Below are 26,389 nucleotides of genomic sequence, written 5' to 3'. Positions count from 1 at the left end.
CACTCTCAGCTACTACCACATCAAAGTTTAGCTTAATATCTGTAAACGTAAAAGACTTTTAACCATTTTTATTAAAAGTTAATCACTTGTAGATGAAAATCCAGGGATTACTTTCTGAGAGTTTCCTTAAAATCCTTCCAGTGGTTCATGAGATATTTTGCTGACAGACAGACACCTAATAGTTTGTGCTAAAGAATCGTCTCCGGGTGAAACCAACTGACGGTGCCGCTGCCGACGACGGACAGTAAAACACAGACTCGGGTCCAGTTGATCCAAACGTTATATTTGCCTGTGAATACATTCTACCGCGAGCTCAAGCTGGGAGCTTTAAAAATCACTGAACAGAATCGTCAGAATGTTCCGTACCACTACAACATCCTCTAAAATCATCCATTCACATATATACACATTTCTTAAGAAAGAAGAAATAATCTCATTTTTCTGAATCGCGCATCAGAACATAAACTGAAATAAAAGTTTAAAAATTTTCTAATTGTGTCATAAAATCTGCTAAGAATTTACGTTCCTCCGCCCCACATTTCCACGTGATAAAACTGTACATTAACAAGATCTAATCATATATTAACCTTCATTTCTGAGTGATGCTGAAATTACAACCGCCATTGAAACATGAGCAAAAAAAAAAAAAAAAAGAGTCAAATCTAAATTAAAAGAATAAAATTATGGCATAATACTGTTAAACAGGAGTTTTTGAAACGTGTCAGGCTGCGACACAGCAGCAGAGGCTGATTGTCTCTGGATTCTCCACCGGGGGGCAGCGCCGAGCCGGTTATAAGTTGCTGAAGAGCTCGTTTCTCTTGCTCCAGTCCATCTGCGGCGCCTTCTTGGCCACCCGCTTCTGATGGGCGCGTTCTTTGGCCTGAGCCAGTGACATGCTCAGACCCAAGGAGTCCTGGGCCGGCTTGGGCTCCGGAGCCAGTTCCACCTGCAGACGCACGCACACACACACACACACACACACATATACAAACACTCAGGACGGTGGCTCTGACCTGCAGGACTGTTCCACGGGGGATTTTAGGCGAACGTTTACCTGAGGAGGAGGAGGAGAGCTGCGAGCCGCTGCAGGCAGGGAGGTGTTGGACGAGGAGTTGGACGCTGAAGAGCTCACAGACAGTTTGGGTTTCAGCTTCGCTGCTGCCTGTAACACACACACACACACACCACAAACAGCTTAAAACAAGAGCAATGATGCCTGCAGGAACATGATGAACACTTTAATCTGCATCGGTGCGTCATCATTAAGGTCGGTTATATTTACAATCACTGATTTCATTAAACCTGCGTTTTTCACATGTTTATTAGGCTCTAAAACACACTGGGTACTACTTTTGTCAGTATACAGCCACAGCAGTGTTTTGCAGGGATTGTAGGGGACAGATCAAACCCGCAGGATTCTGAAGTAGAGGGGAAATGATGCAGAAGTTTTAAAGTTTTTACCCACTAAAAATAAAATTTAAAAAAAAAAATCTGTTTTGTCTATTTTAGCTTTTAGGTACCTTTTTGCTAGTTTTAGCCTTAGCTTCTGTTTAGCCAATTTTGCCCTTTAGTTATCATTTTGCTAGCTGTAGCTTTTAGCTGCCGTCTTGCTCCTGTTTAGCTCTTGCTCTGATTGTTTTCACCAACGTCTCCATCTCAGCTGCTTGAACAGACGTCAGCAGTCACCCCTCGGTAAACGGAGTCTTGCTGACCCTCAGAATAAATCCAGCTGTTCTGCCAGCCTCAGAGAACAGCAGACGGCATCATGAAAACCAAGGAACATGCTGGACGGGTCAGGGATAAAGTAGCTGAGAATACTTTAAGGCACCTAAAGAGCCTCCTTCACAAGAAAACCATTTTTTAAAAACCTCGCAACCGCAGCATTCGTTTTTGTTATTCACCCTTTAAAGATATCATATATTGATTGAAATGGAGCCACGCAAACCATCACGGTGGTGCTGTGAGTCGGCGCAGGTGTTTCTGTGCTTGTTGGCCGACGACAGAATTTAGAGGGAGTTGGACCCAATGGACTCGACATACGAGTGGAGCGGAGATGGGTTTGACTCGGACACCGAGGCGGAGAATGGTGAGAGTTTAATGACATGATAGGTTCGGGCGTCTGCGCTACGACAACCCGCCCACATCGAGGCGGCACTCAGTTAGCTGGAAAACCACTGAGAGCGAGTCGAACCGAGTCAGCTCAGGTTTTATGGAACTTTTTGGGTTTTTTTTGGTATTGTGCCCACATGGAAACAACATTCCAGGAGCTCAGGTCTCTGAGTCTTTAAAACTCCAATGTCATGACCTGAGGGCCTTCTCTTCTTCTTCTTGTGTTTCCATGTCGTAGCCAAGCCTTATGAGCCCCTTATTTCCTGTTCCCAGTGAACCTTCATGGCAGCGGTGTAGCACCACACACAGGTCATTTTCTGCGTGTATCGCTTTACTACGACCTGTCCATCTTGGTTAACGTCTCCTCATTTTTCAAGTGGACACATAAAACCGTCACACGCTGCTGCTGTTATCCGACTGGAGAATATTACAAGGAGCAACACGAAGCAGTATTTATAAGCATACTACACCGAGGAGCAGAATACAATCAGAAGATATGTTGAGTTGTCCGTTCTACGAATCATTTTTGCCTTTTTGTTTCAACTTCCTCTTCCTGTCAGACTGTCACATGCGCGCATTTGTGCTCGTTCTCGCTTCCGCTCCGTAAATAAGTACCTGTTTGAGTGCAATAAAAAAGGTGCGGTTCTCTGGGAACACGCTGTTCAGACATCCAGCCTGCCAGCCTGAATTCCTTCAGGTGTTTTAGTAACCGCTGACTGAAGGGACTCCTTTGTGCAGCCGTGACGGCGACATGTAATCATTTGTAGTTTAAGCTCGGGGTTTCTTTGAACTCGTTGCGTATTTCCTGTTTGGATGTTTTCAGCCCGTTTCATCCTTCAGCCACTGCGGCCTCTCTTTCCTCAGGACGCCTGCTCCTGTTGGTCTTTACGTGCTCTTGTTTTGGGCAGAGCTGTAGCCTCTCAGGAAGAAGGTCGTAGGGTCACCTCTTGACCTGGGGTTTTTCTAGGTGGAGGTTACATGTTCTCCCCCTGAATACGTGGGTTTACTCTGGGTACTCTGGTTTCCTCCCAAACACCAAAAACAGGCATGTGAACTGGAGTTACCAGTTTACGTAGGCGAACTGGTAACTCTAAATGATCCCTATGTGTGAGAGTGTGAATGGTTGTTTGTCTCTATCTGTCCCTGTGATGGACTGGAGACCTGTCCAAGGTGTCCCCCGCCACTCACACAGTGACTGCTGGAGAAGGGCACCAGCTGAGCCGGAATGGAGAGGCAGGTAAAAAAAAATTTTTAATGAATCGATGGATTTTCCCTGCAGATATGTTGAAGAACATTTTCAAACTTTTTCATCCATTTCAGAGAACAAGGACTATAACACAGAGAGTGTGCTTTTTTTTTTCCACACATTCATGTTTCAATTTTCCTCCGGTTGATAAAGAAAACGCTGATTTCCATCAGTTTATTTAAAAGTTTCTTAAAAACATAAAGAATCAGACTGAGACGGTCTGAAAGTCCTAAAATGAGCCCGTTCTGTCGTCTCCGTTGTCTCCAAACCTGCACAGAAAAACCTGGGGTGTGTTGTCCAGCAGGGGGCAGCAGAGGCTGCAGATACTTAAGAAGCACAGCTTTCTTCACAGTCTCATCCCAAACTAATAAAAGCTCTCTGACATCCAGCTCCAGTCTGACTTACGCACAACCCCCCACCTTATAACCCAAAACGGAGACGTCCCACTCAGACGCAGCTGCTCTCCTAAAGACAACCTGACCAGCCCTGCTGACTGAGCTGAGGAGCTCATTCTGCGGGGAGGGGGGGGGGTCTTTGCGATCATCTTTGTCGCCGGAGGTCAGGGGTCACAGTGAGTTACGCAACAGCTGCTGAATAAGTGATTGTTTGGCTGCAAGGGAGCAGAAAGCTGCTGCATGTGGGAGCTGTCATCTTATTAGCACAATCCTCAACTTAAAGCCAGAGAAATCCCATGATCCTCCTGGACGGGGGGAAGGAGGAGGGAGGGTGGCTCTGGTTGCCATGGTGAGGGGGGTCAGTCTTAGTGTCACCTAAAGAACCAATGCACTGCTCCTGTGCTGTGTGTGGAGGGGGGAGGATCTCGGATCAGCTCTGCCTGATTAATCCACCCCCTTCCCGACTGTGATAACACCTGACCCTCCCCTCCCACACACACACACCTTCATACTCCTGAAGGCAGTCATGTTAGAATCACTCAAACAGTAAACACGAGCAGAACAGTTCATGCAACGCCACATGACATCATGCAGAATGTGTTCCGTTCTCACTGGAACAGATATGATGTTTTGGATGCATCCAGAGAACATTCCTCTCACTGTTACGGGCTCGGAAAGTAACATTCACAAACTTGCCCATTTTTGGATTTTTTTTTTTTTCTACACAAGTTTCCTCCCAGCAGCGTCCTCCTCCCTCTTTATAGTGTGAATGCTGATAAATCTAATGCCCCCCCCAGCTCATTCAGGAGATAGATGTGATGAACTTTTTTTTTGTAAAATGTATACTTCTCACAACATTTACCTTGATTTACAAAAATCCCAGCCCTCTTCAAATCCTTCAAAAACATTTTCTTTGAAATTTACTTCAGTATACTACTGCTAATACCATTACAGCTAATGCTAACTCTACTATTGCTAATTCTGCTAATGCTAACTCTACTATTGCTAATTCTGCTAATGCTAACTCTACTATTGCTAATTCTGCTAATGCTAACTCTACTATTGCTAATTCTGCTAATGCTAACTCTACTATTGCTAATTTCAGTTCAAGGCTAATGTTCTCCAAAATAAAGCCATTATTATAAAGCCAATTTATCTAGGTTTTCACTACTTTTTAGGTGTTAGCTAGCTATTTGTTATTTCTAGTTAGCATTTTGCTACTTTTAGCTAACATTAACTACTTTCAGTTTTTAGCTAGCATTTTACTTTTGTTATCATTTTGGTGCTTTTAGTTTTTGACAGCATTTTGCCATTTATAGCTTAATGTAGTTTTGCTAAATCTAGTTTTCAATGGCAGTGGGGGTTTTTTAAACAATTTTTAGCCATCAATTTGATAGTTTTGGCTTTTAACGAGCGTTTTGCTAACTTAGGCTAGCATTTTGCTACAATTAGCTATCAGCTCAGTTTCAGCTTCTTTAGGAAAGTCATTCAGCACCAAGTGTTCACAATGCATTTTTTTTTAAAATGCAGTTTCTCCAGTTTATTTGGTTTAGTTTATAGTGATCAAATATAAACTCTTGGATCAAGAGTAAAGAAAATTCCTCCTGCATCTGACATCTGTATTTAAAGACTAAAAGAATCCAAGTGTCCTTCATTAAAGTAACCTTATGAAACATCATCATCCTCACCTCCTCATCTTCAGCTCTGTCTGATGCAGGCTCAGGCAGTGGTCCTACAGAGAGGAAGAGAAGCACACTCAGTTGATCACAGCAACAAATATTTTAAAATCAGCCAACAAATACAAAAAACCCCATCAATAATCTTATCAATCGCGCTGCCACATCAGTAAAGCACGAGCTGATCTAACAATTATTTTAAACACTGTGCTGCAGATTTGAGCCTTAATCTGCTTTAAAAACTCCTAAATGATGAAACAAAAGAGAAAATCAGTCCAGTGAGTGGGCTCGCTTTAAAACAAACCAGTTTCTGTGCTGTCAGATTAAACGGGTTGTAGCTAAACGTCTCGTAAAGCACCGTGAAGCAGCAGCCAGGCGGCGTGGCGTCACTGAGGCCGACGGCGTATTTCCTCGCCCTCCTGCAGCCTCTGCAGCTACGTGCCGAGGGGGAAGAGCCTCCGTCGCGACAGAACCGAGCTAACGGCGAGTTCAAGCAGGGAGCTGTCGAGGAAGTAAAGCCCGAACCCTAATCCGCTGGAGCTGAGGGGAAAAGAGTCGATCAGAGCGTCGAGGCGAGGTGGAGGTGAAACGACATCCGACTATACCGTTCAAAGTTTAAAAAAAAATTTAAAAAAAGAACAGGTTGATCCTTAATGAAGACGTTTGATTCTGTCCTCTTGTTTTGTTTGTACTACTGTATTAATGTTTAATTCAACACTTCAACCTAATGTCTTTGAACCCTCAATAAGCTCTACTCCCTCGTCTCCAAAGCCCAGCGGGGGATTGGAGGAGGCCCTGATACCTCATATAATCCTAGCGACAGTATTTGAAGCATCGGTTTGAGGGCTGAAGAGACTCAAAGGAGAGAGGCCGGTCAGCTGAGTTTGTGGAAAAAAACTTCCTTTCTTTCTGGTCCGTTCTCTTACCGCTGACGTGCTCCTCCGTGGGCAGCACGTTGCACCTCTTGAAGAACTCCTCGGCCTCGAGGTCGACGACCAACATCCTGGTCTCGGCCCCGCCGGCTTTGATCGCCGCCACCACCTCCGAGTGCTGCATGCTGACCACAGACACGCCGTTAACCTGAGGAGGAGGAGGGAAACGAACGCAGTTTAAGTTTTAAAGTTCCCGTCCGACGGTTACGAGATTTGGCCAATCAGATGGCCGTCAGATGAGCGAACCTGGAAAGGAAGCAGCCTTTATTCAACCATGGAGCCCGAACGTTTAACAGGATTATGACAATTTCCAACCACCACACCAAAAAGAAAACCACTCAATACAGATAAGTTTGTATAAGCATCTGTCCCTAATAATAGAATAAGCCCTGGAATTACTTGAAGGAATGTAGAGAAAGTTGTATCTGTATTTCTCATGTGATATCATGAGATGTCATGCTCACATTACAGGTTGTGAGTAACTCTCAGCTACTACCACACCAAACCGTAGCTCAATATTTGCAAAATTGACTGAGCCATAGCCATTTTTGCGTTGGCTGGCGTTGACCAGCTGTGCCAACCATCTTGAACTGGGACGACCCCAAAAGATAATCAGTTGTAGATGCACATCTGGCGGTTGCTTCTCGAAAGTTTCATTAAAACCCAACCGGCGATTCATGAGATATTCCGCTAACAGACGGACATGGTTGACTCCCGCAGCCGGCGTTCAAATTTCAAACCCAGACTTTGACCCTCGGCGAACCAACGCACCAGATTTTAGCACAATCTGTTGAAAACCTGACTGAAACAGAGACACCATTGCGTCTGCTGGGGTCAGATGGCTGTGGCGGCCATCTTGAATTGGTTTGACTTCACAGTGTATGCAGCTGTAAGTATACATCCAGTTATGATGTATACGGTTCATAAGATAATTTGCCATTTGACAAACAAACGCACACTTTTGTCGCACGAGAGTTCAAGTTTCTGAACTGTTAATAGCTGAACGCAAGATAAAGGATTTAAAGATTTCCACTTAAAACCTTGATTTTAGTCAAATAAAAACCGATTTAGGGGACAAGCCCGCTGAGATGCACGGTTTAGCCAGATAATGCTTGATTTTCAGAACGGCTTTCCGATGATTTACAGCAGAGCCCTGTCCAATGCGTGGTTAATGTTCAACGCGTTGGGAAATACATAACCATGACAATAAACGACTAAATCCATCCGAACACAAAGATAAACTGTGTGACGGAGTCATAAAGGGAGCAGTAAAACCACCCGGGTCAGAACCCGCCGCAGAAGTCAGGATTTCAGCTGCGCATCGACGAGAATAACCGGTTGTGAAAAACTGTACGGACTACTGTCAGTGGTACACACACACACACACTCGCACGTGTGCGTGTGTGAAGAGAGGCTGGAAGCAGCACAGAGACAGAAGAATCTCCTGAACACATGATCACTCACGGGTCGGACTTTGCACCAGGGAGAGGCTGAGCTAAAGTCCACACAACACAACATCCTGTCCGAGCTGAACCATAAAAGGAAGATTAGTCTTCGCCCGGCCCGTAGATTCTGCAGCTCCCAGAGCCATCAAAACCACTGACAACTCTCGGGGGTGGAGGGGTTGAGATGATTTGCAAATCCTTTTCAACCTTTATTCAATTGAATACACTACAAAGATGAGATATTCAATGTTCAAACAGATAAACTTTATTGTTTTATTTGCAAATATTCCCTCATTTTGAATTGGATGCCTGCAACACGTTCCAAATAAAGCTGGGACAGGGACATGTCTTCCACTGTGTTCCATCACATTTCCTTTTACCAACACTCAATAAGCGTTTGGGAACTCAGGACACTAACTGTTGAAGCTTTGTAGGTGAAATTATTTCCTTTTTTGCTTCATGTACAATTTCAGTTGCTCAAGGTCTATTTTGCTCTTTATTATGAGCCACACATTTTCAATGGGAGACAGGTCTGGACTGCAGGCGGGCCAGTCTAATACCCGTGCTCATTTACTACGAAGCCACGCTGTTGGAACATTCAGAATGTTTGACATTGTCTTGCTGAAATAATCAGGGATGTCGCTGAAAAAGACGTCGATTGGATGGCGGCAAATGTTGCTCCAAAACCTGTTTGTACCTTTCAGCATTAATGATGAAGTCCCCATGCCATGGGCATTAATACACCCCCATACCATCAGAGAGGCTGGCTGATAACAATCCAGACAGTCCATTTTTCCTCTTTGGCCCAGAGGACAGGATGTCCATGATTTCCAAAAACAATTTGAAATGTGGACTTGTCAGACCACAGGACACTTTTCCACTCTGTGTCAGTCCATCTCAGATGAGCTCCGGCTCAGAGAAGCCGGCGGAGTTTCTGGGTGTTGTTGATATTTGGCTTTCTCTTTGCAGGGTAGAGTTTTAACTTGTAGATGTAGAGATGAGCAGATGAGCTGTGTTCACTGATGATGGTTTTCTGAAGTGTTCCTGAGCCCATGAGGTAATATCTGTTACAGAATGACGTTGGTTTTTAATCCAGTGCTGCCTGAGGGGTCGAAGGTCACGGGCGTTCAGTGTTGATTTTCGACCTTGCTGCTTACTTGCAGAGATTTGTCCAGATTCTCTGAACCTTTGATGATATTATGGACTGTCGATGATGAAATCCCTAAATTCCTTACAACTGTACATTGAGAAACATTGTTCTTAAACTGTTGGACTCTTTGCTCACAAAGTGGTGAACCTCGCCCCATCATTGCTGGGGAACGACCGAGCCTTTCAGTGATGCTCCCTTTATACCCAATCATGACACTCACCTGTTTCCAATCAACCTGTTCACCTGTGGAATGCTCCAAACAGGTGTTTATTGAGCATCCCTCAACTTTCCCAGCCTTTTGTTGTCTCTGTCCCAGCTTTTTGGAACGTGTTGCTGGCATCAAATTCAAAAAGATTGAATATTTATAAAAACCCAATAAAGTTTATCTGTTTGAACATAAATATTTTGTCTTTGTAGTGTATTCAATTGAATATAGGTTGAAAAGGATTATCTTATTCTGTTTATATTTGTTTTACACAACGTCCCAACTCCATTGGAGTCGGGGGTTGTTATCTGTCTGTTAGAGGTGTAACGGCAACTGAAAACAAAATTAAAAAAACACGAGTTTTAGACTAAGATCATCTAAAGATGTTATAACCATTTTAGTCAGACCTTAAAATAACATTACACGCAACATTGCAAACTCAAACAAAATGAAGTCTGAAAAACATGAAATTTTTTTTTTTTGGAGAGAGGGGGATAATCTGAACAATCCCTTTGAAACATCTGACCATAAGTACCTTGACAATCATGCGCTCGGTTGGTCTACTCTCTGAGGGAGTCTGTTACCGACGTCAGGGTTTTATGGTAACATAATTCAGTTTTACAGCAAACGCGTCGTGGAATATATCTGCCCTTTTATTTGATAAAATACGTGTTGCGTTTATCTCCCCACGGATCTCACAGTCACGCTAGAGGAAGCCAACAGAATCCCGACACGAACAGCAGCGGAGACGGAGAGCGTTGCTTAGCACCCCCCACCCTGAGAGCCGGGCCAAACCGAGCACAGCGCACAGGATGGGGAGATAAGGCACTGAGGAATTCCGGTGGGAGGAAAAGCCAAGGTGGGAAAACGAGCAGGAATCTGGGAGTGTCGGCAGCTCCCACGCCGACTGTGAGGCAGGTGGTACCAAACACTCCCTGCAGATTCCACCCCCCTTCCCTATATTATTTCTCCAGATGGAGGGTCTCCTCCGCTGACCATGCACGAGAACAAAGTAGAAACCCGACACAGACTTGGTGTGTGTGTGTGTGGGAGACGTGAGCGAGCGGGTCACACCTGGATGATCTTGTCCTGCGGTCGGAGGCCGGCTCTCTGGGCCGGGGAGCCTTCGTCCACGGCTCGGATGAACTGCCCAGGTTTGGACTTCTCGCTGTGCAGGTTGAAGCCGTAGCCGTTTGAGCCCTTCTTCATGTGGCAGAGCCGAGGCCGGGGCCCATCCCGCTCCTCCTGCGCAGACACGACACAAAAGCGTCAGAGATTACCCAAAAACATACGTTTCACTCTGAACATCACACCCTTCTTACTACATTTAAACACAAAATCATCTGATCAGATTGAGGCCTTGCAATCCTTGAAAAAAGAATGCATATCGCCCGCAGCTTTTCATGTTTTAAGACTAAGGTCGCCTTACGTTGAGTGGTAGCCGCTTTGGTAAAACCTTGAAGATCTCAGGCCATACTGTGAGAAGTCAAGCTCAGAATATGTGTTGTGAATAACTCTCAGCTACTACCACATCAAATTTTAGCTCAATATATGTAGAATTTACAGAGTTACAGCCATTTTCGTGTTGAGTAACTTTGATCAGCTGTGGTGGCCATCTTGAATTGGACCGACTCCAAAAGGTGATCAGTTGTAGAGGCACGTCCAGTGATTGTTTCCTGAAAGTTTCATTAAAATCTACCCAGTGCTTTAGGAAATATTCCGCTAACAGACACACACGAGCTGACTCCTCGCGCAAACGTTCGGCGCTTACAGAACGTGTAGGGGATCGCTCTCAGCTACTAACAAGCCAGGTCGGCATATGTGAAACTGACTGAGCTGTAGCTACGTGTGTGTTTTTAAGGTTAGTTGGCTGTGGCGGCCATTTTGAGTCAAGTAGATGTGCGCTCATTTTCTGCAGTTTTGCCAAAACAGACATGAACACAATCACACAAACAAACAAAAAAAAAAGAATAAAAATAAAGCCACGGGCGAAAGCAGACTGTAATAATGATGAGTCTCTTTCCTGTTCTGTCATTGGCTGCTGAGGTTTTAGACGTCAGGTAATCCTGGCTCCCGGCTCGGTGTATTTGCTGGACTCACTCTTGACTTCAAGTCTTTTTGTGTGGATTCCAAATTCACCATTTCATCTACACAGCTACTATTAAAAATGTGGCCAACGTCTTGTTGCCTGTGGTGACTCTGACCCCCTCAGACTATAATCTGAAGCACATTACAGGGCCTGGTGTAGTGTCCTCAGTGCTGGGATTACTGGGATTACTGGGATTAAACTTAAACTTTCTCTTCTTTTGTCCCCCTAGTTTATCTTAGAATGATCTTAACTCCAATTTGTACTCAAACCATGCATAGGGGAATCCAAGCTATAATAGGGCCAGTCTCTTATCTGATTATCATCTGTGAGCTTTATTTTGAAACTCCATGGTAAAGCCTCTTCCTGTCCTGACTGCGGATCTGTGCTCAAAAGTTCAAACATTAACCTTTGAAAGCAACTGTCAATTTGTCAGCAAAACATCTTGTGAAGCAGCGGATGGATTTTAATCAATCACTGGATGTGCATCTACGACAGATTCACCCTAAATCAAGATGTCTTCCACAGCAAACTACCCATAGGAAAAAAAACAAGGGTAACATGACCAATTTTTACAAAATACCAAGCTAAAATTTGGTGTGGTAGTAGCAGAGCATCATCCTCATTTTAGCACAACACCCTGCATGACATCTTTGCTTAAAACCTCAGCATCAACTTTTGAAGCCAACCCTGCTTGTCTGTTAGCAAAAGATCTCATAAACCACTGAACAGATTTCAACGAAACTCTCAAAAACAAATCATTGACTGTACATCTACAAGTGATTAACTTTTGGAGTCAAATCAACTCAAGATGGCCGCCACAGCTTATAAACTTTAGCAAGTACAAAAATGGCTATAGCTTAGTGAGTTTAACAGATATGGAGCTAAAATTTGGTCTGGTAGTAGCTGAGAGTCATTCACAACCTATACTCCAAGCGCTAACAGATCACGAGTGCTATGTCACCACCACATGAGATTAAACAATGTTTGGGTTTTTTTTAAGGTTACAAACGTCCCGTATTTAACGCTCCCCCTTCATTACACAGCGGCGACTCGTGTTGAGGAAAAAGGCTGCTGAGGAGCAGGACAAGGTCAGAACCAGAGCGAAGAAGCTGCCCGCCGCGGGACAATAATCCCGTGGTGGCCCTGAGCACCAAATGCTCGGCTAATCCGGCCACTCCGTCACACGTGCAGCTCCCGGCACCGAAGCTGCGGCTGAGAGATGTCCACCCAGCCATTGACCTCAAGCCGCTTGCTCCTGTTCAGGGCCGCAGCCGTCCTGTTAGCGAAATACCTCATGAACCACTGGACAGACTTTAAAGAAGCACGAAAAGCGATCAAGGCAGGAGCCTATTTGAGTGTCTCTCCTGATGCTTTAGTTCTTGGAATCAAACAACATCAACACTACAGGAGGAGTATTTGTATGCCGAGCATTATAGCAATAGTACGTCTCAGATTACTTTTTTTTTTTTTTTATTTCTTTTAACCCCAAAAAAGTCCCAATGCTCTCCGTGTGTGACCGTGTCAGTTTGTCGTTTGTCATAAACATCTGCAGTTTTCAATTCTACGATCATCAAGGTTTACTGAAAAAACTAAAACCATTCACTATTCAAGACCCTCGGTGACGGGGGCGGGGAAGACGACATCGGCGTACCACTTCTTTCTTTTTTGCTCTTTTTGTCCACATTGTGCTGCCACTCCCACCCGAGCTGCACGTTTTATCTCACGGGACAGACATTCTGCTCAGGGATCATTAAAAAGCCCTCCACCCCTCGGCTGTGATCGCAGCTGTTTGATAAAACCTGGACTGTGTGGTTAAGATCAGCAGCCATCAGCTGCTTTCTGTCAATGATTCCTTCCTGAGTGACTGTTTGGAATCAGCTGCTGCAGTCTCAGCACTCACTCCAAGTCCCTCCGACTCCTCCGACTCAGATTAGCAGCTAATCTGTGTGTGTGTGTGTGTGTGCGCGGCTGGCTGATGATTGTTCGCCCGCGTGGGCCAAGGACTTGGGGTGTGGTACCAGGTGAACCTTTGGCTGGGACCGCACATTTACGACGAGATCAGTGAGATAAGAGTTGCATAAGCCCCGATCCTGAACGCCATGTGCAGCAATTAGAGCGAACAGGAACGTAGCTTTATGACCATATTTACAGAGATTCATCAGAAGTTACATTTACTTTAAAACCCCAATAAATATTCTGCGGTGGCTGTTGGAGGCGCGTGCAGCTTACCTGACGGAACGATGGAATAATTATCTGCAGCTGACGGGCTCTGAAACTTTTTAAGCAAAGTAAATTCCTAAACAAAAAGATTTGCGAGGATTTGAAAAAAGTCTGCGTCATACAAAGTGTCACTTCAGCCGTAAACTCCCTCGTGTCTAAAAGTGTTGTTTGAAAGGGGATTTTATTTATGGAATCACGACTAATTCTTATTTTTAGGTCCATTTTATATTTTTACCTGTTTTTATTGCTCAATGTTAAACACATTTTATATTTATTCAAAGACCAGAAATCAAGTTTTTTTTCATTTTAATGTAATTTTAAGAATAATATGTTTTTAAAATGTTATGTATATATTATCCTCAGTTTACTTGTTTATTTATTAAAAACAAATTATTTTAAAATATATATATATTTTACGGTTGTTTTGCATTCATATTTGTACGTGCATGTGCAGAACAGCCGCTGACTGCAGCCACTGCACGTTGGAGCCGGGCGGATCCAGAAACCTTCCCGCTGAGACCTGGGTTTCACAAAATTTCCATTGTCAAGGAATTGGACGGCCGTTGTCATGCACGTGAACGGTCGAAACGCAACAGAAACGTTCCGGTTCCATTTAAAAACGGCATCATGAAAACACTTTCAGAGAGCGTTGAGGATGCATGCAATTATGCAATCTGACCGCTAAAGACAGATGTAATGGTGCGTTCCAGTAGTACTGGGAAATAAAAAATTTCTGAGTTCCTCGTCGTAAATTTAAATGAAGTGGGACATTCGACTCGGAAAGTGGGAGCAACTCGGACTACCCCTAGTAAACTGTTCCTTTCACTGGTAATATTCGTTCTTTAAGTTGTTTTTCACATTTATTCACTCGTACAACTATAGCAAGTATTAAAACATGTTCCGTGAGTGTAGCAGGTATCTGTTTAGTAAGATTTCATATTCAGAAACTAAGAGAAAAATAAAGGCTTTGCTGTTGGCGTCCATCTTGTTTCCACCTCCCACTTCCGACTTCCCAGTTACGAGTTCCGATGTAAACGGAGCCCCACGTCAGTGTGAGGTGTTAATGAGAGCTTTGCCTCTCCTTACTCTAACGGTTGGGTAAGACTGATCGCTATCTGCGCAGGAACAGACCAGCTGCTTCGGCTCAGACTGGGTTCTAAGATGCCTTCAGGGCCAAAGGTCAGGGAGCGGCAGGAGAGTGAAGGAGAGCTAAAACAAAAAACTACCGTATTTTCCGCACTATAGGGCGCGCTGAGTTATAAGACGTACAGCCAATGAATGGTCCATTTTCAAACTTTTGTCATATAAAGCGCACCGGACTATAAGCCCTGCGCAACTATAACTGAGCCTTAATGCTGCAAGCGGTGCGGCTTTGTAGTTTACCGAAGTCGTACTAAAACATTACGACTTCTTACATATATAAGGCGCTTCGGATTATAAGGCACACTGTCAGTTTTTGAGAAAAGTCTGGATAATACAGTACTTCAGAGAAATAAATACAGGGTTCAGGTAACTCGTGTTAACATCTGAGTCGAAGCAGACATGAAACCATTGATCAGGTACGTCTCAAACAAGCTGCAGAGCAGCCGTCCGTCTGTCACTACTCTAGTTTCTGCTGACATTTTGAAGGTGATCAGATGTGAGACAAACATCAACAGCAACGGGGGTTTTAGTTAAAAAAAAGAAAGCCGGAGATTGGTGGGTCTTTAGAGGATCTAAGTTTAGAAAGTTACTCATGTCATCAGCGTGAAGACAAACCACAACCTGCGCTTGTGTTGAGTTACACCACCTCTGTCCACGCAGCAACCATGGCTGCATTTTCAACATCCATTAACTTCCTGCTTATCTGCTTGGCCCGCTGGTGAATAATTTGCTCGGTGAAAACGTGCGGATGAAAATCTGCCGTCGCTCTCGTTGTTTCCTTCCAGAGTAGACCTGATTGTTCTGTTTCAGTTTGAAAAAAAAAAAAATCTGTCAAAAGAATGAGTTCCTACTGAAGTGTTCAAGTTCAAATGAGCAGAACAGAAGCTGAAAACAGCTAAAACTAAAAGAGACTTTTTGAAGAGCTAAACTTAGCTAAAAGCTTAAAAGTAGCAAAAACTTGTTTAAAGCTAAATTTAGCAAAACCTTAATTAAAGTTAAAATAAGTAACAGTAGTTAGCTTTTAACTACTTTTACTTATTTAACAAAACCTTTGCTAAAAGCTAAAATGTAGCTAAAAGCCAAGATTAGTAAAAGCTTAATTAAAAGCTAAAATAAGTAACAGCAGCAAAAAGCTAAATTAAGCAAATCCTTTGTTTGTCTTCTTACACTCCTTTGAGCTGCTGTCTGGCTAATTTTAGCTTTTAACTAAGTGCTGGTGCAGATTCTCAGTCATCCAGGCCATGGTAAATACTGGACTTCTATTCTGTAGCTGAAGACGTTTCGCTTCTCATCCGAGGAGCTTTCTCAGTTCAGAAATAGAGAGTGTGGAGTTGAGCTTTTAAAGTTGAGATGTGATGTAAGCTGGATTGCTTGCAAATTGTTCTCGCTCTCCGAACAATAGAGGCTCTTTTGGGTCCTTGTTTGTCTGACTCACTGATGGGCCCCTCTGGTCACATGAGTGCAGGTGTTGATTGGAGTTAGAGCACGGGCTGATCTGTGACCTTTGACCAGATCACCACTGAAATCTAATCACTTGTTCCTTGTACCATGTTTGACGTTTCAGGACAATTTCATGAGAATCTGTTCAGAACTTTTTGAGTGATCTTGCTAACATACAGACAGACACAACTGAAAACATAACCTCCTTGGCAGAGGTAAAAGGCCTCTGTAGTAAAAAGTGAGGTCATGTAACGAACATCCCCTCTAAAAAGGACTGAAACCTTTCCTTTAGCTCGCCACTGAGTTTGACGCCAAAAGATGACTGTGAAACAAGAGAGCAACATTCCAGCTTTTAATTCCAGACGTTCACATCTGGAACAGATGCACATCTTTAGAGGTTAGCCTCATTTGTAACGAAAACCCAAATCTTAAGTGAGTAAAAGATTTGGAAAAGGTACACCCTATTAATCACAAAGTGCTGACCAACTATTAGCATAGATGCTAACTTCGTATTGAAAACTCCATAGACAAGCTAAGATGGTTAGCATTGTGTTTCTGTGAAGATGTGATGTTAAAACTTCAACCATTGTTTACAAATGTTTTTCTCAGAGCTCAGTGAAGACAAAATTGACAAACCGGTGTGAAAACAGCTTTACTGTGACACATTTAATCATTTAAATAGGTTTTTTCTCCCCCAAATTGGACAATTTTTCTCAAAACTGTTGACATGAAGATAAAACTTTGCTAGAGAATCAAGTGGGTTTTATTATAAATGATTTTAATGAAATAAAAAGAAACGGGAGCAAACCTGGAGATAAGTGACAGCTAATATTCGGTGTATAGAATGAACAAAAACTGGGGCAAACGCTTAGACGTTTACATCAACAAGCTAATGAAGCAGGAAGTGGTTTCTTCACTTGTTCCACCCCTACAACTCTGCTGACAAAGGAAACTGCTCTGTGTGTGTGTGCGCGCGCGCGTGTGTGTGTGTGTAGGTGTGTGGGTGTGTGTGTTTTATAAAAAAAACGAAAACAATCTGCCAACGTTTTAAACCTCAAGACGTCTCTACTCGATTTATACTTTAACTCCACAGTTTAGATTTGAACTCGAAAGCCAGATTTCTCCAGGAAGTCTGAAGACTCCGATTCGTTTCTGGAATGTTTTAGTCAAGAAACACAATATAAACCATCACTCATTAAAAATTTGGTTTTGTATAATAAAACTGACAATGTTTCTGTCCTGATATTAGCTGGTCAGAAGAACATTAGACTCGCCAAAGTTAAGGGACAAGATATGTAAAGCTGAACTGAAGTCAAATCTCAAAAAACTGACATTTCATGAATGTTATTTAGTCAGACACATTCTTACAACATTCCCAGGACCCGTTTTTCTGACCTAAAACTTAAATAAACTGTTTTTAGCATTTGAGTCAAAATTGCCGAACTGGGTGATTTATGGGGCTGAGTTCATGACAAGCGCTGAGCCCCGACCGGCAGAGAACGCTGTTACCGTTCAGTTGTTTATTAGTGGAAATGGAAGAAAAAGCCTTTTTTGAACACGAAGAAATGCTAAAAGATTCGTAGGAGTCATGGATATACAAACATACCAGTATGAACCTGAACCGACGGCTGGATCGCCGGAATTAGATGAAAGCTTTGAGGTTTGGATTCTGATGATCACCAGGACCGTCATGGCCGACAAAACAACGTGCATAACGACCGAGTCGAGGAATGGTGAGATCTGATCACCCCCAGATCGTTGTCATGACATCAGTACACGACACTGCAAATCCACATTAAGGCGGCAGGAGAGAGCTAACGTTTTTAACCGGATGCTAACTCTAAAAAAACGTGAATTGAGTTGTGTTTATAAACTTTCACATGACAGCAAACTAATCAACAGCAGGTTCAGACTATGACATTTGTTTAATCACTCATGGATTGTTTATATTTTATCATCAATAACAACCTGCTCTGAATTACAAACTGATCTCAGGCTGTCGGCCTGTAAGCAGCTCAGACCTTTTAATGGCAGCGCACGCTCATGTCACATTTGAAGTAAAACTTCCTGTTTCTCGTCTCCTTCTCTGTGGTGATGTCATCCTCCATATTTGACTTTCTTTTAAAATTAAAAATAGTTAGGACCTCTACTAGCAAAAGCATGTCATACTGACATCAACAGGTCAGTATGACATGGTCACAGGTCATGGTCATGGAAAACGCCGAAAACACCAGAATGGTTTCTTCAATGTTCAGAACTACTAAAAAAAAAAAAAAAAAGTCTTCTTTATTTTTAATTTAAAAATATCTTCAAAAAAACATTTTCTGGCTATATTTTCACTGATGTTGGCTTCATAACAGGTTTCAGTTCAGCTGTAAATAAACATACGTTTGTGAAATAAAACCATTATTGTTCCAAATGTAAACTGGTGACGCGTCATCTCGAGCAAAGGAGCTTAAGTATCTGGGAGTCTTGTTAATGAGTGATGAACAGGTGATGTATCACTGATTAAGTCCTGATGAGGCAGGTTAGGTACTAGCAGCCCAAAGAGGCGGGGACTGAAAGGCTAACATTAGAAGCGTGGTTGTCGTCGGGAAAAAACTTTGCATGTCAGCGAAGGTTTATTGAAACGCTCCAAGTAAGGAGACGGAGCAGAGCTGGGCGAAATGACGCCTACAGCGGCTTTATGATGTTTGTTTTGGACGGCAGCCGGTGTATACAGTGATCAGGTGAAAAGCTGCTCCTGCCGGGGTTAGTGTCGGTCACAGAGATGTGATGGACACGAGCCTCTGCATTACGAGCCGTTTGCCCTGAATGCTCGATAATTCAAAGGCTGAGTGTTCCTTCAGGAAATACATGTCACCCGACGAGACAGAGCTGCAGACGTTCCGGTCAAACCTCGAAAATAACGTTGCGCGCAAGATTGCAACAACTGGCGCGAGCTGTTCACACGTGGAGCGCGTGATATGAATGACTCTCAGCTACCAACACGCCAGGTTTCAGCTCAATATCTGTAAATGTCACTGGGTTATAGCCATTTTTGAGTATGATGAAGTGGATTAGCTGTGTTAGCCATCTTATATTGGGGCTGACTCCAAAAATTAATCAGTTGTGGGTGTACAGCCTATGCCTTTTGAGGGTTTCATTGAAATCCGTCCAGTGGCTCGTGAGATATTTTGCTAACAAACAACCAGCGCTGACTCAAGCAGTTTATGCCAAGATTTTGAGCAAAGCTGTTTGTGTATTGTGTTGTGCTCAAAGTATATGTTGGGAATGATGCTCAGCTATTACCACACCACATTTGAGCCCATTAGCTAGATAATTGGCCGAGTTATAGCAATTCTTGTGTTTTCCAAGATCAGTTGGCTCTGGTGGCCATCTTAAATTGGGTTGACTCCAAAAGTTAAATCAGTTGTAGATGCATGTTTATTGATTACTACCTGAAAGTTTCAATAAAATCCATCCAGTGGTTTATGAGATAATTTGCTAACAGACAGGCAAACGCCTACAGAGACATGGGCAAAAACATTATCGCTCTGCATTATGGTAATGTGCTTGCCAGCCTTTCTGCCTTTATAAGTCAAGCACAAAAATAGCTTTTCTGCAAATCACTGATTACAGATCCAAAACTAACAGTGCAAAAAAAAAAAAAAGTGTGTGTGTGTGTGGGGGGGGAGTTTAGAACTACAATGATGTAAAAAGCAAGTGCATCATTTTCAAATTTAGGTTTTCTGTATGAGCATATTTTTTTAATGACTCATGTGGTGTAATAAAAACTGCTGGTGTTTTCCATTGTGTCATTATTAACGGAGACGTGTGGCAACAACACGTACAGCTTGTGAAACCACTGTCAGCAGCAGCGGTATGAAGTAATCCCACTCTGCTTGACCACACCGGGATAATACTTCATGGGAAAACAAACAAACACTGACCACTCATTAGGTTTCGTGTTTACCTCCGCAAAGGAGGGTGGGTTTTCAGTAACCTCTTTCTGTCTGTATGCGCACAAGATCGCTCAAAAAAGGTAAAGACGGATTTTCGTAAAACTTTCAGAAAAAGTCAAAAATGGTACAAGGAACAAGTGGTTTTGGTTGTGATTCAGTCAAAGTTCAAGGTCAAAGGTCAAGGTGACAGATCGGCCCGTGCTCTACCTCTACAGATGTATAACAGGAATGTTAAACTCCACAGCTGGACACCTCCTGGCTCAAGGGTGATCACAATTGATTTCAAGGTGACAGGGTCAAAGGTCAACATCATAGCTCACCTACTAACTCTGCAACGGTGTAATATAGGAATGTCAAACTGCACAGCTGGAGACCTCGTGAGTCAAAGATGATGCCTGTTGATTTCAAGGTTCACGGGGGTCAAAGGTCAAGGTCACAGGTAAAGGTGACCCTTTTGTCTCCTCCACCAAGAAGTTCTGTTTCCGGTTGTGTCTGCTGGTTTGTTTGTCTGTCTGTCTGTCAGCAAAGATCAGGGAAAAACTAAAGAACAGATTTGGATGAAATGTTCAGAAAATGTAGAAGCGCCTCGTCCGTCAGCCTTCCGGTCATGCTTAGATTAATTTTCCTGTAAGTGTTCAGCTGTTCGACACCTAGCCTCACAGGCCGCTCTGGCATGCTCTGAAACAATGTCGACTCAGTGACGTCGGTGTCCACGTCCTGTGGCGCCGAAACAAGCCCAAATCATTATTCCTCCACCACCGTGCTCATAGCAGGCAGCGCTAGCTTTTATAAATAATGGCCCCGTTTGCACCAACCTGCAGCTTGTTTGCCCAGTCGCAATGAACTATTTCTGCAAACCAAAGTCGTTTGGATAGCCGTTTACCAAAAAAAAGATTGGAATCCAAGATGGGATGATCAAAGTTCCTCTGTTGTACTTAGGTCCACAGTGAGAGGAGGCTGGGTGGAGTACGGTACAAGTACACACTACCATGTATTAGGACTGCCTGTCCTGTCCTTCTTTTATCCTTTACTCACTTTTCCACCACAAACAGACAACCAAAACCAAATCTAGGTCCACATCTTTGTCTGACTGCAACTCAAACTGTGAGCAGGGCAGGAGCAATAAGAACCGTTCCTGCTGTTTAACTACATGTGCTGACTGTTCAAAGATGTCGGCTCTGCTACGTTTCTGACAGCGGTGACTGATGAGCTCTCGATCGAGAAGTCTGCCGGTGGATTCTCAGAGCCGTGCCGGCATCACCTTTGCTCCCACGTTGCATATCACTGCTGACAGACTGTTCCTGCGCGCGAAAACCTGCGGAACGTCCTGTCACCGAGATAAGCTCCGGCGCTATCTGCGACGCCCCGCGCTGCCGTGTGAACACGGAGAACGCGGGTGTACTGCACGTTCTGACGTCCAACCACAGGGACGTTCCATCTGATAGCAGCGCTGCACCGTCTGAAGAGTCTTCGCCCAGGACGGCGTGGTTTAAAATCATCTTAAATGAACTGTTTAACTGTGGGCCAGGGCGGCTGATGTAGTGTGTGTGTGTGTGTGTGAGAGATAAACATTGATTTGTTATATTTTGATGTCCAACTAGGAAGTATTTTCTAAAAAAAAATCAAAAACAGTGCCGAGGCCTGAATGACTTTGCTGAAGTAGTTACAAGTGAGTCGTTAAAACTTAAGTAGCAGAACAGCAGCTAAAAGTTAAAAAGAGCAAAACGCTAAGAGCTAGCTAAATGCTAAAAGCAGCAAAAGGCTAGCTAAAAGTAACAGAATGGTCATTTAAAGGACAATAACCAAAGTGTCCCATAGCTGGTTAGAGGCTAAAGTCTAGCAGAACAGTAGCTAAATGTTCAAAGCAGCATAAGAAAAAACTTGAAAAAGTACACTAAGGCAGTTTAAAAAAAAAAAAAAAAAGACAGGTTTCTGAAGGACTTGAAAAGACCTCGATTTCTTTCTGTGGGGAAAGTATTTACAAACAAAGTGAATTATTTTGAGAAGTATAAAATGTTACAAAGAACCAAAAAGCCATGGCACTGTTCTCCCGAATGAGCTAAGGGTTTTGATACGCGTGGCTAAAACTGCACAGAGTACCCAAAGGTTGAAAAACGGCAGCGTAGGATGCTGAATCTGGAACGGGACGGGGTCTGTGAATGTGAACAAACTGCATTGGCGCAAAATGAGACGGTAGGGTTTTTTTTTGTTGTTGTTGTTTTGGCAGCACAGTTTGAGGAACCTGTCTCCCTTTGTGAATTAGACGGTTCAGAATCGGTTCTGCTTCTGATTACTGTCTGCAAAAGCTGTACGATCGTTTTTTTTTTTCCCAAACCCTATTTTTAAAATCCCTAACTCACCTGCAACTTCATTTATCCTTACAGATAACAACAAAATACAGTCACTTTGGGGCAGTTTTAAAAAATGTAACCATCTACCAATAAGTGCATTGATTCCCAAAATCATCCATGTGCCAATTTTCACATCAACAAATAAAAACTAATAGGCTTAGATATTTTCACACCATCCCACTCTTTCCAACATCACCCCAGAGCAACCTAAGTTGGGGGTCTGTGTGTTTCAGGGTCATCATGGTAAAGAAGTGAGACCCACTCCCTCGCTCTCCCTCTCATTTTTTTTTTTCTTTCTGACCCAGAAGCTTTTCTCCACAGGCAAACAGCGTGGACAAAGCTTCTTTCTGCTGCCGGGGATCTCTATGGAGACCAGACCTCGGTGTGCTGAAGGAGGCCACGATGGGTACCAGAACGTGATCAAACTGCTCTGCCCGTTTTTAAATCCATTTTTTTAATGATTCTCTGAGAGAGGAAAAATAAATAAAGTTTAGCTAGTCTGCTATATGATGTCTAACCAAATACAAGCGTGTGAAAGGGCCTATTGTTGAACAGGGAGCAGGGTTTGTTTCACGTCGCTGTCGGCCGGCCCACTCGGTTGGGGGTGTGGGGGTTAGAGGCCAGTATCACACCATCACACAAGCTTCCCATCAGACAGGAACGATTGCTGGTGTGCAGCCTGAAAACTCGGACTGCATGATAACCTAAAAGCTGAAAAGGTGGCAAAATAGGGAGTGGGGTAAATGACTAAAGCAAACGCTACGCTGACTCTGACCATTCCAGTAAGGAGTTTAAACTACGGGGACAGTGTGGCAAGAGGGGTGTGGAAAAGGGAGAGCGGCCCCGTTTTTAGCCGCTCCTCAACCCCGTTTTTTTAATCCCGAGGTCTAAAAATAAATCGGCATTCTGTTTTTCAGCCCAGGCTGAAATTTTAAAAAAATGGCAGCTCATTTGGACAGCCAGAAAAGGGCCGAACACCCCACCCCCCCACAAGGAGGAGATTTAGGACTTTTGTTACACAACCTTCAGCCCCAGACTTTCTCTCCGACTAAAGCCAGCAAAATCCCTGAGACGCCGTTGGCCTCTGAAACCTGAGAAATCCCATCTATAAATCTGACCACAAAGGCTTTTTCTTCCAAAAAAAACAAACAAGAAAAAAAAAAAAAAAAAAAAAAAAAAGCAGGATTATAGGGGAAACAAGTGTAGTGGGGGTGGGGGTTCCATTTTTAACTAGAGGAAGGTCTCTAGATGTCTAGTATTGTTTTAATGAATGCATATCACCTGCTTTTCATGCCAGAGTTTTATACTAAGATCATCTTATGTTGAGAAATATTGAAGTTTTTACTGCAATCTTGAAAATAACTTTATGCCCGCTCTTATCCTCAGAGTACGAGCTGCTAATGACTCTCAGCTACTACCACGTCAAATTTTAGATCAATATCTGTACAACTGTCTGAACTACAGCCATTTCAGTGTTTTATAATGTCAGTTAGCTGTGGCGACCATCTTGACTTGGCTCGGGTCCAAAAGTAAATCAGCTGTAGAGGTACATCCAATAACTGTGTCCTGAAAATCTGACTACAATCTGCCCAGTGGTTCATGAGATATTCAGCTAACGGACAAGAGAGCGTCACCTCCAAGCAAGCCGCTGGCAACGTTTCAATGCACCTTCCCGAAACAAACGGCGCCGACTTCTGTCATGTCATCGCAGCTCAGCGCCTCCTAAACTACTCGGAGAAGACGTCAGACAGAGAGAGAGAGAGAGAGTGGGAGGATTCCAGCAGCAGATATCACCCGGGCTCGTCTGACGAGACTAACCTGACAGGGAATCCCAGACAGGAAGCAGAGGGAGGGACGCTCCAAAGAAGAAAAAAAAAAACAAAAGGAAGAAAAGACAGGACAGGATGTCTGACAAGTTTGACAGTGACATACTTTACTAGTAAACCTGTTCAGTTCACAATCGGGCGCGGCGCTGCCCGGCCCAAACTAAATCATTCGCCCCACAAAGTAGTTCCTCCTAATAAACAAAGTGAATTACTTATTGACTTATACTTGGTGTGTATCATTTTCTGCTGTATATGTTTTCCAACTACTTGAATGAAATTTTGAACGCTTTGTTTGCGATTAACACTCCATTTTTGACATATTTGCAGTTGCGGGGCGATGCAGGTGTCCCTGTCGTCCGTCGGCAGGGGCATAAAGTATCCCGCCCTGCAGACACACTCTGCTGGCGACACGACTGCTGCAAACAATACTCCTCACTTGATCTTAGTGCAACAGTGGAGATTTTCTGTTTTTTTTTTTAATCTACTTATGAGACGAAAAATTAGAAGAAAAACGATCAGTCAGCGGCTTGGTAGCAGAAAGAGCTGACATGAACCAAACACAGAAGACTAAAGACAGAGGAGAGATAAACAACGGAACATTTTCTGTGTCTGGAACTATTTAGATGAGGAGTGGGCAACATTGGTCTTTGAGGGCCACCATCCTTCAGGTTTTACTTGTTCCTCTGCTTCAACACACCTGATCTGAATCAATGGGTGATTAACAGGCTTCTGTAGAACATGAATGGGTAATTGAACCACTGAATCAGGTGTGTTGGAGCAGAGGAACAAGTAAAACATGCAGGATAGTGGCCCTCGAGGACCAGGATTGCCCAACCCTGATTTAGATCAACCACAGATGGACCTTATTTACCCCATGCTGTGGCCTCTTACAGGTGTGCTTGCTGCAGATCACTGGTCCGTTCTATGGCTTTGGAATCTCAAGGCTGCAGGTTCGAGCCCAGGTGTGGTCCATCCACCTTAGATAATCCCAAGTATCACTGCAGGAATATTACTTCAAATCACCCGTCCGTCTGTTTCATTTTTATCCAGTTCAAATTTATAAGTACTTCCGTTTCAGGTGGCGTTAGGGCTGGATGTAGGCGCAGACTCTGATTTAATGATCAGACCGGACCGTTCTCAAGAGACACAACCTCCACCCTCGAGAGGGAGATGAAAAAGGCAACAAGTTTGTGCACAAAAATAAATATTAAGCAACATAAAGCTTATCTTTTTTTTCCACAGGAACTAAACATCCGCCCCATTAAACGTTACGCTGCTGTTCACAGTATATGTTGGGTCTCAGTCTCAGCTACTATCACACCAAATCTTAACACAATGATTGGGAAATCGGCTGAATTATTGTCATTTTAGTGGGGTTTTCTTTTAAGGACAGTTGGCTGTGGCAGCCATCTTGATTCCGTTTGACTTAAAAAAAAAGGTGGATGCTAAAAGATCCACTTGTTACTTTCTGAAAGTTTCAGTAAAACTCCTCCAGTGGTTTCTGAGATATTTTGCTGACAGACAGACAAACTTTTGTTCCGGCGGGGGGCGGACCACACCTGCTGGCTTCACGCTCTCACCTTGATGCTGGAGCTGATGTTCAGCCTCCCGGACCTCTCCGAGGCCGAGTCCCCGTTGTCCCTGGACTCCGGGCTGGACTCGCCCGGGGCGCCGTTGCTGTACGAGTCCCCCCGGTCGGAGCCGCCGTCCCCGCCGTGCAGAGGGATCCCCTCCGAGGCGTACTCCTTCCGGCACTGCAGGCCGCGCGTCTTCAGCAGCTCGTCCGTCTCGGGGTCCACCACGATGAGCTCCAGGGCCCCGGCGGTGGCCCGGATCCTGGAGACCACCTGCTGGTGGCTCTCCCCCTCCACGCTGTCGCCGTTGACGAACACCAGCCGGTCTCCGGCCAGCAGCCCGGCCGTGAAGGCGGGGGAGTCGTCCTCGACGAGTCGGATGAACTGCCCGGTTCTGCTCTTGTCCCCGTGGAGGTGGAACCCGTAACCTTTGGCTCCTTTCTCCAAAACGCACAGCCTGGGTCGAAGGCGAGACATCTTTCGTGGCTTATTTGTCCAAATATTTATATATTGATTTTTTTTAGCCCGGACAGCGGAACAACTCTGAAGTAACAACGAGGAGCCACCTGCAGCGCGCGGACAGACCGCACTCCGAGCTCAACTTCCGCTGAATGAGGCGACGGAAAGTTTCCGCCGATTAAAAA

General features: G+C 44.0%; 1 protein-coding gene across 1 annotated transcript; it reads right to left on the bottom strand.

The window, feature by feature from the left end:
• Nucleotides 1-262: 262 nt before the first annotated feature.
• On the bottom strand, nucleotides 263-26,389 carry slc9a3r1a (SLC9A3 regulator 1a). The gene is made up of 6 exons (XM_017433954.3): nucleotides 25,752-26,389; nucleotides 10,233-10,403; nucleotides 6,353-6,506; nucleotides 5,439-5,482; nucleotides 1,055-1,162; nucleotides 263-946 (listed from the first exon to the last, which is right to left on the bottom strand). The coding sequence occupies exons 1-6, from the start codon at nucleotides 26,220-26,222 to the stop codon at nucleotides 791-793; spliced, it is 1,104 nt and encodes a 367-aa protein (XP_017289443.1). The 5' UTR covers nucleotides 26,223-26,389; the 3' UTR covers nucleotides 263-790.

The sequence above is a fragment of the Kryptolebias marmoratus genome, linkage group LG17 (assembly GCF_001649575.2).
Source record: "Kryptolebias marmoratus isolate JLee-2015 linkage group LG17, ASM164957v2, whole genome shotgun sequence".
Lineage (NCBI taxonomy): Eukaryota > Metazoa > Chordata > Actinopteri > Cyprinodontiformes > Rivulidae > Kryptolebias > Kryptolebias marmoratus.
The sequence above is the reverse complement of the archived record's forward strand: the minus strand, read 5'-3'. Positions and strand labels throughout refer to the sequence as shown.

Excerpts from the sequence above, each read along its gene's own strand:
- slc9a3r1a (XM_017433954.3), bottom strand. The coding sequence starts at position 26,222 with ATGTCTCGCCTTCGACCCAGGCTGTGCGTTTTGGAGAAAGGAGCCAAA. Across the intron at positions 10,404-25,751 it reads ACATCAGCTCCAGCATCAAG|GAGGAGCGGGATGGGCCCCG; the intron begins GTGAGAGCGTGA and ends GTGTCTGCGCAG. Across the intron at positions 947-1,054 it reads GCTCTCCTCCTCCTCCTCAG|GTGGAACTGGCTCCGGAGCC; the intron begins GTAAACGTTCGC and ends GTGCGTCTGCAG.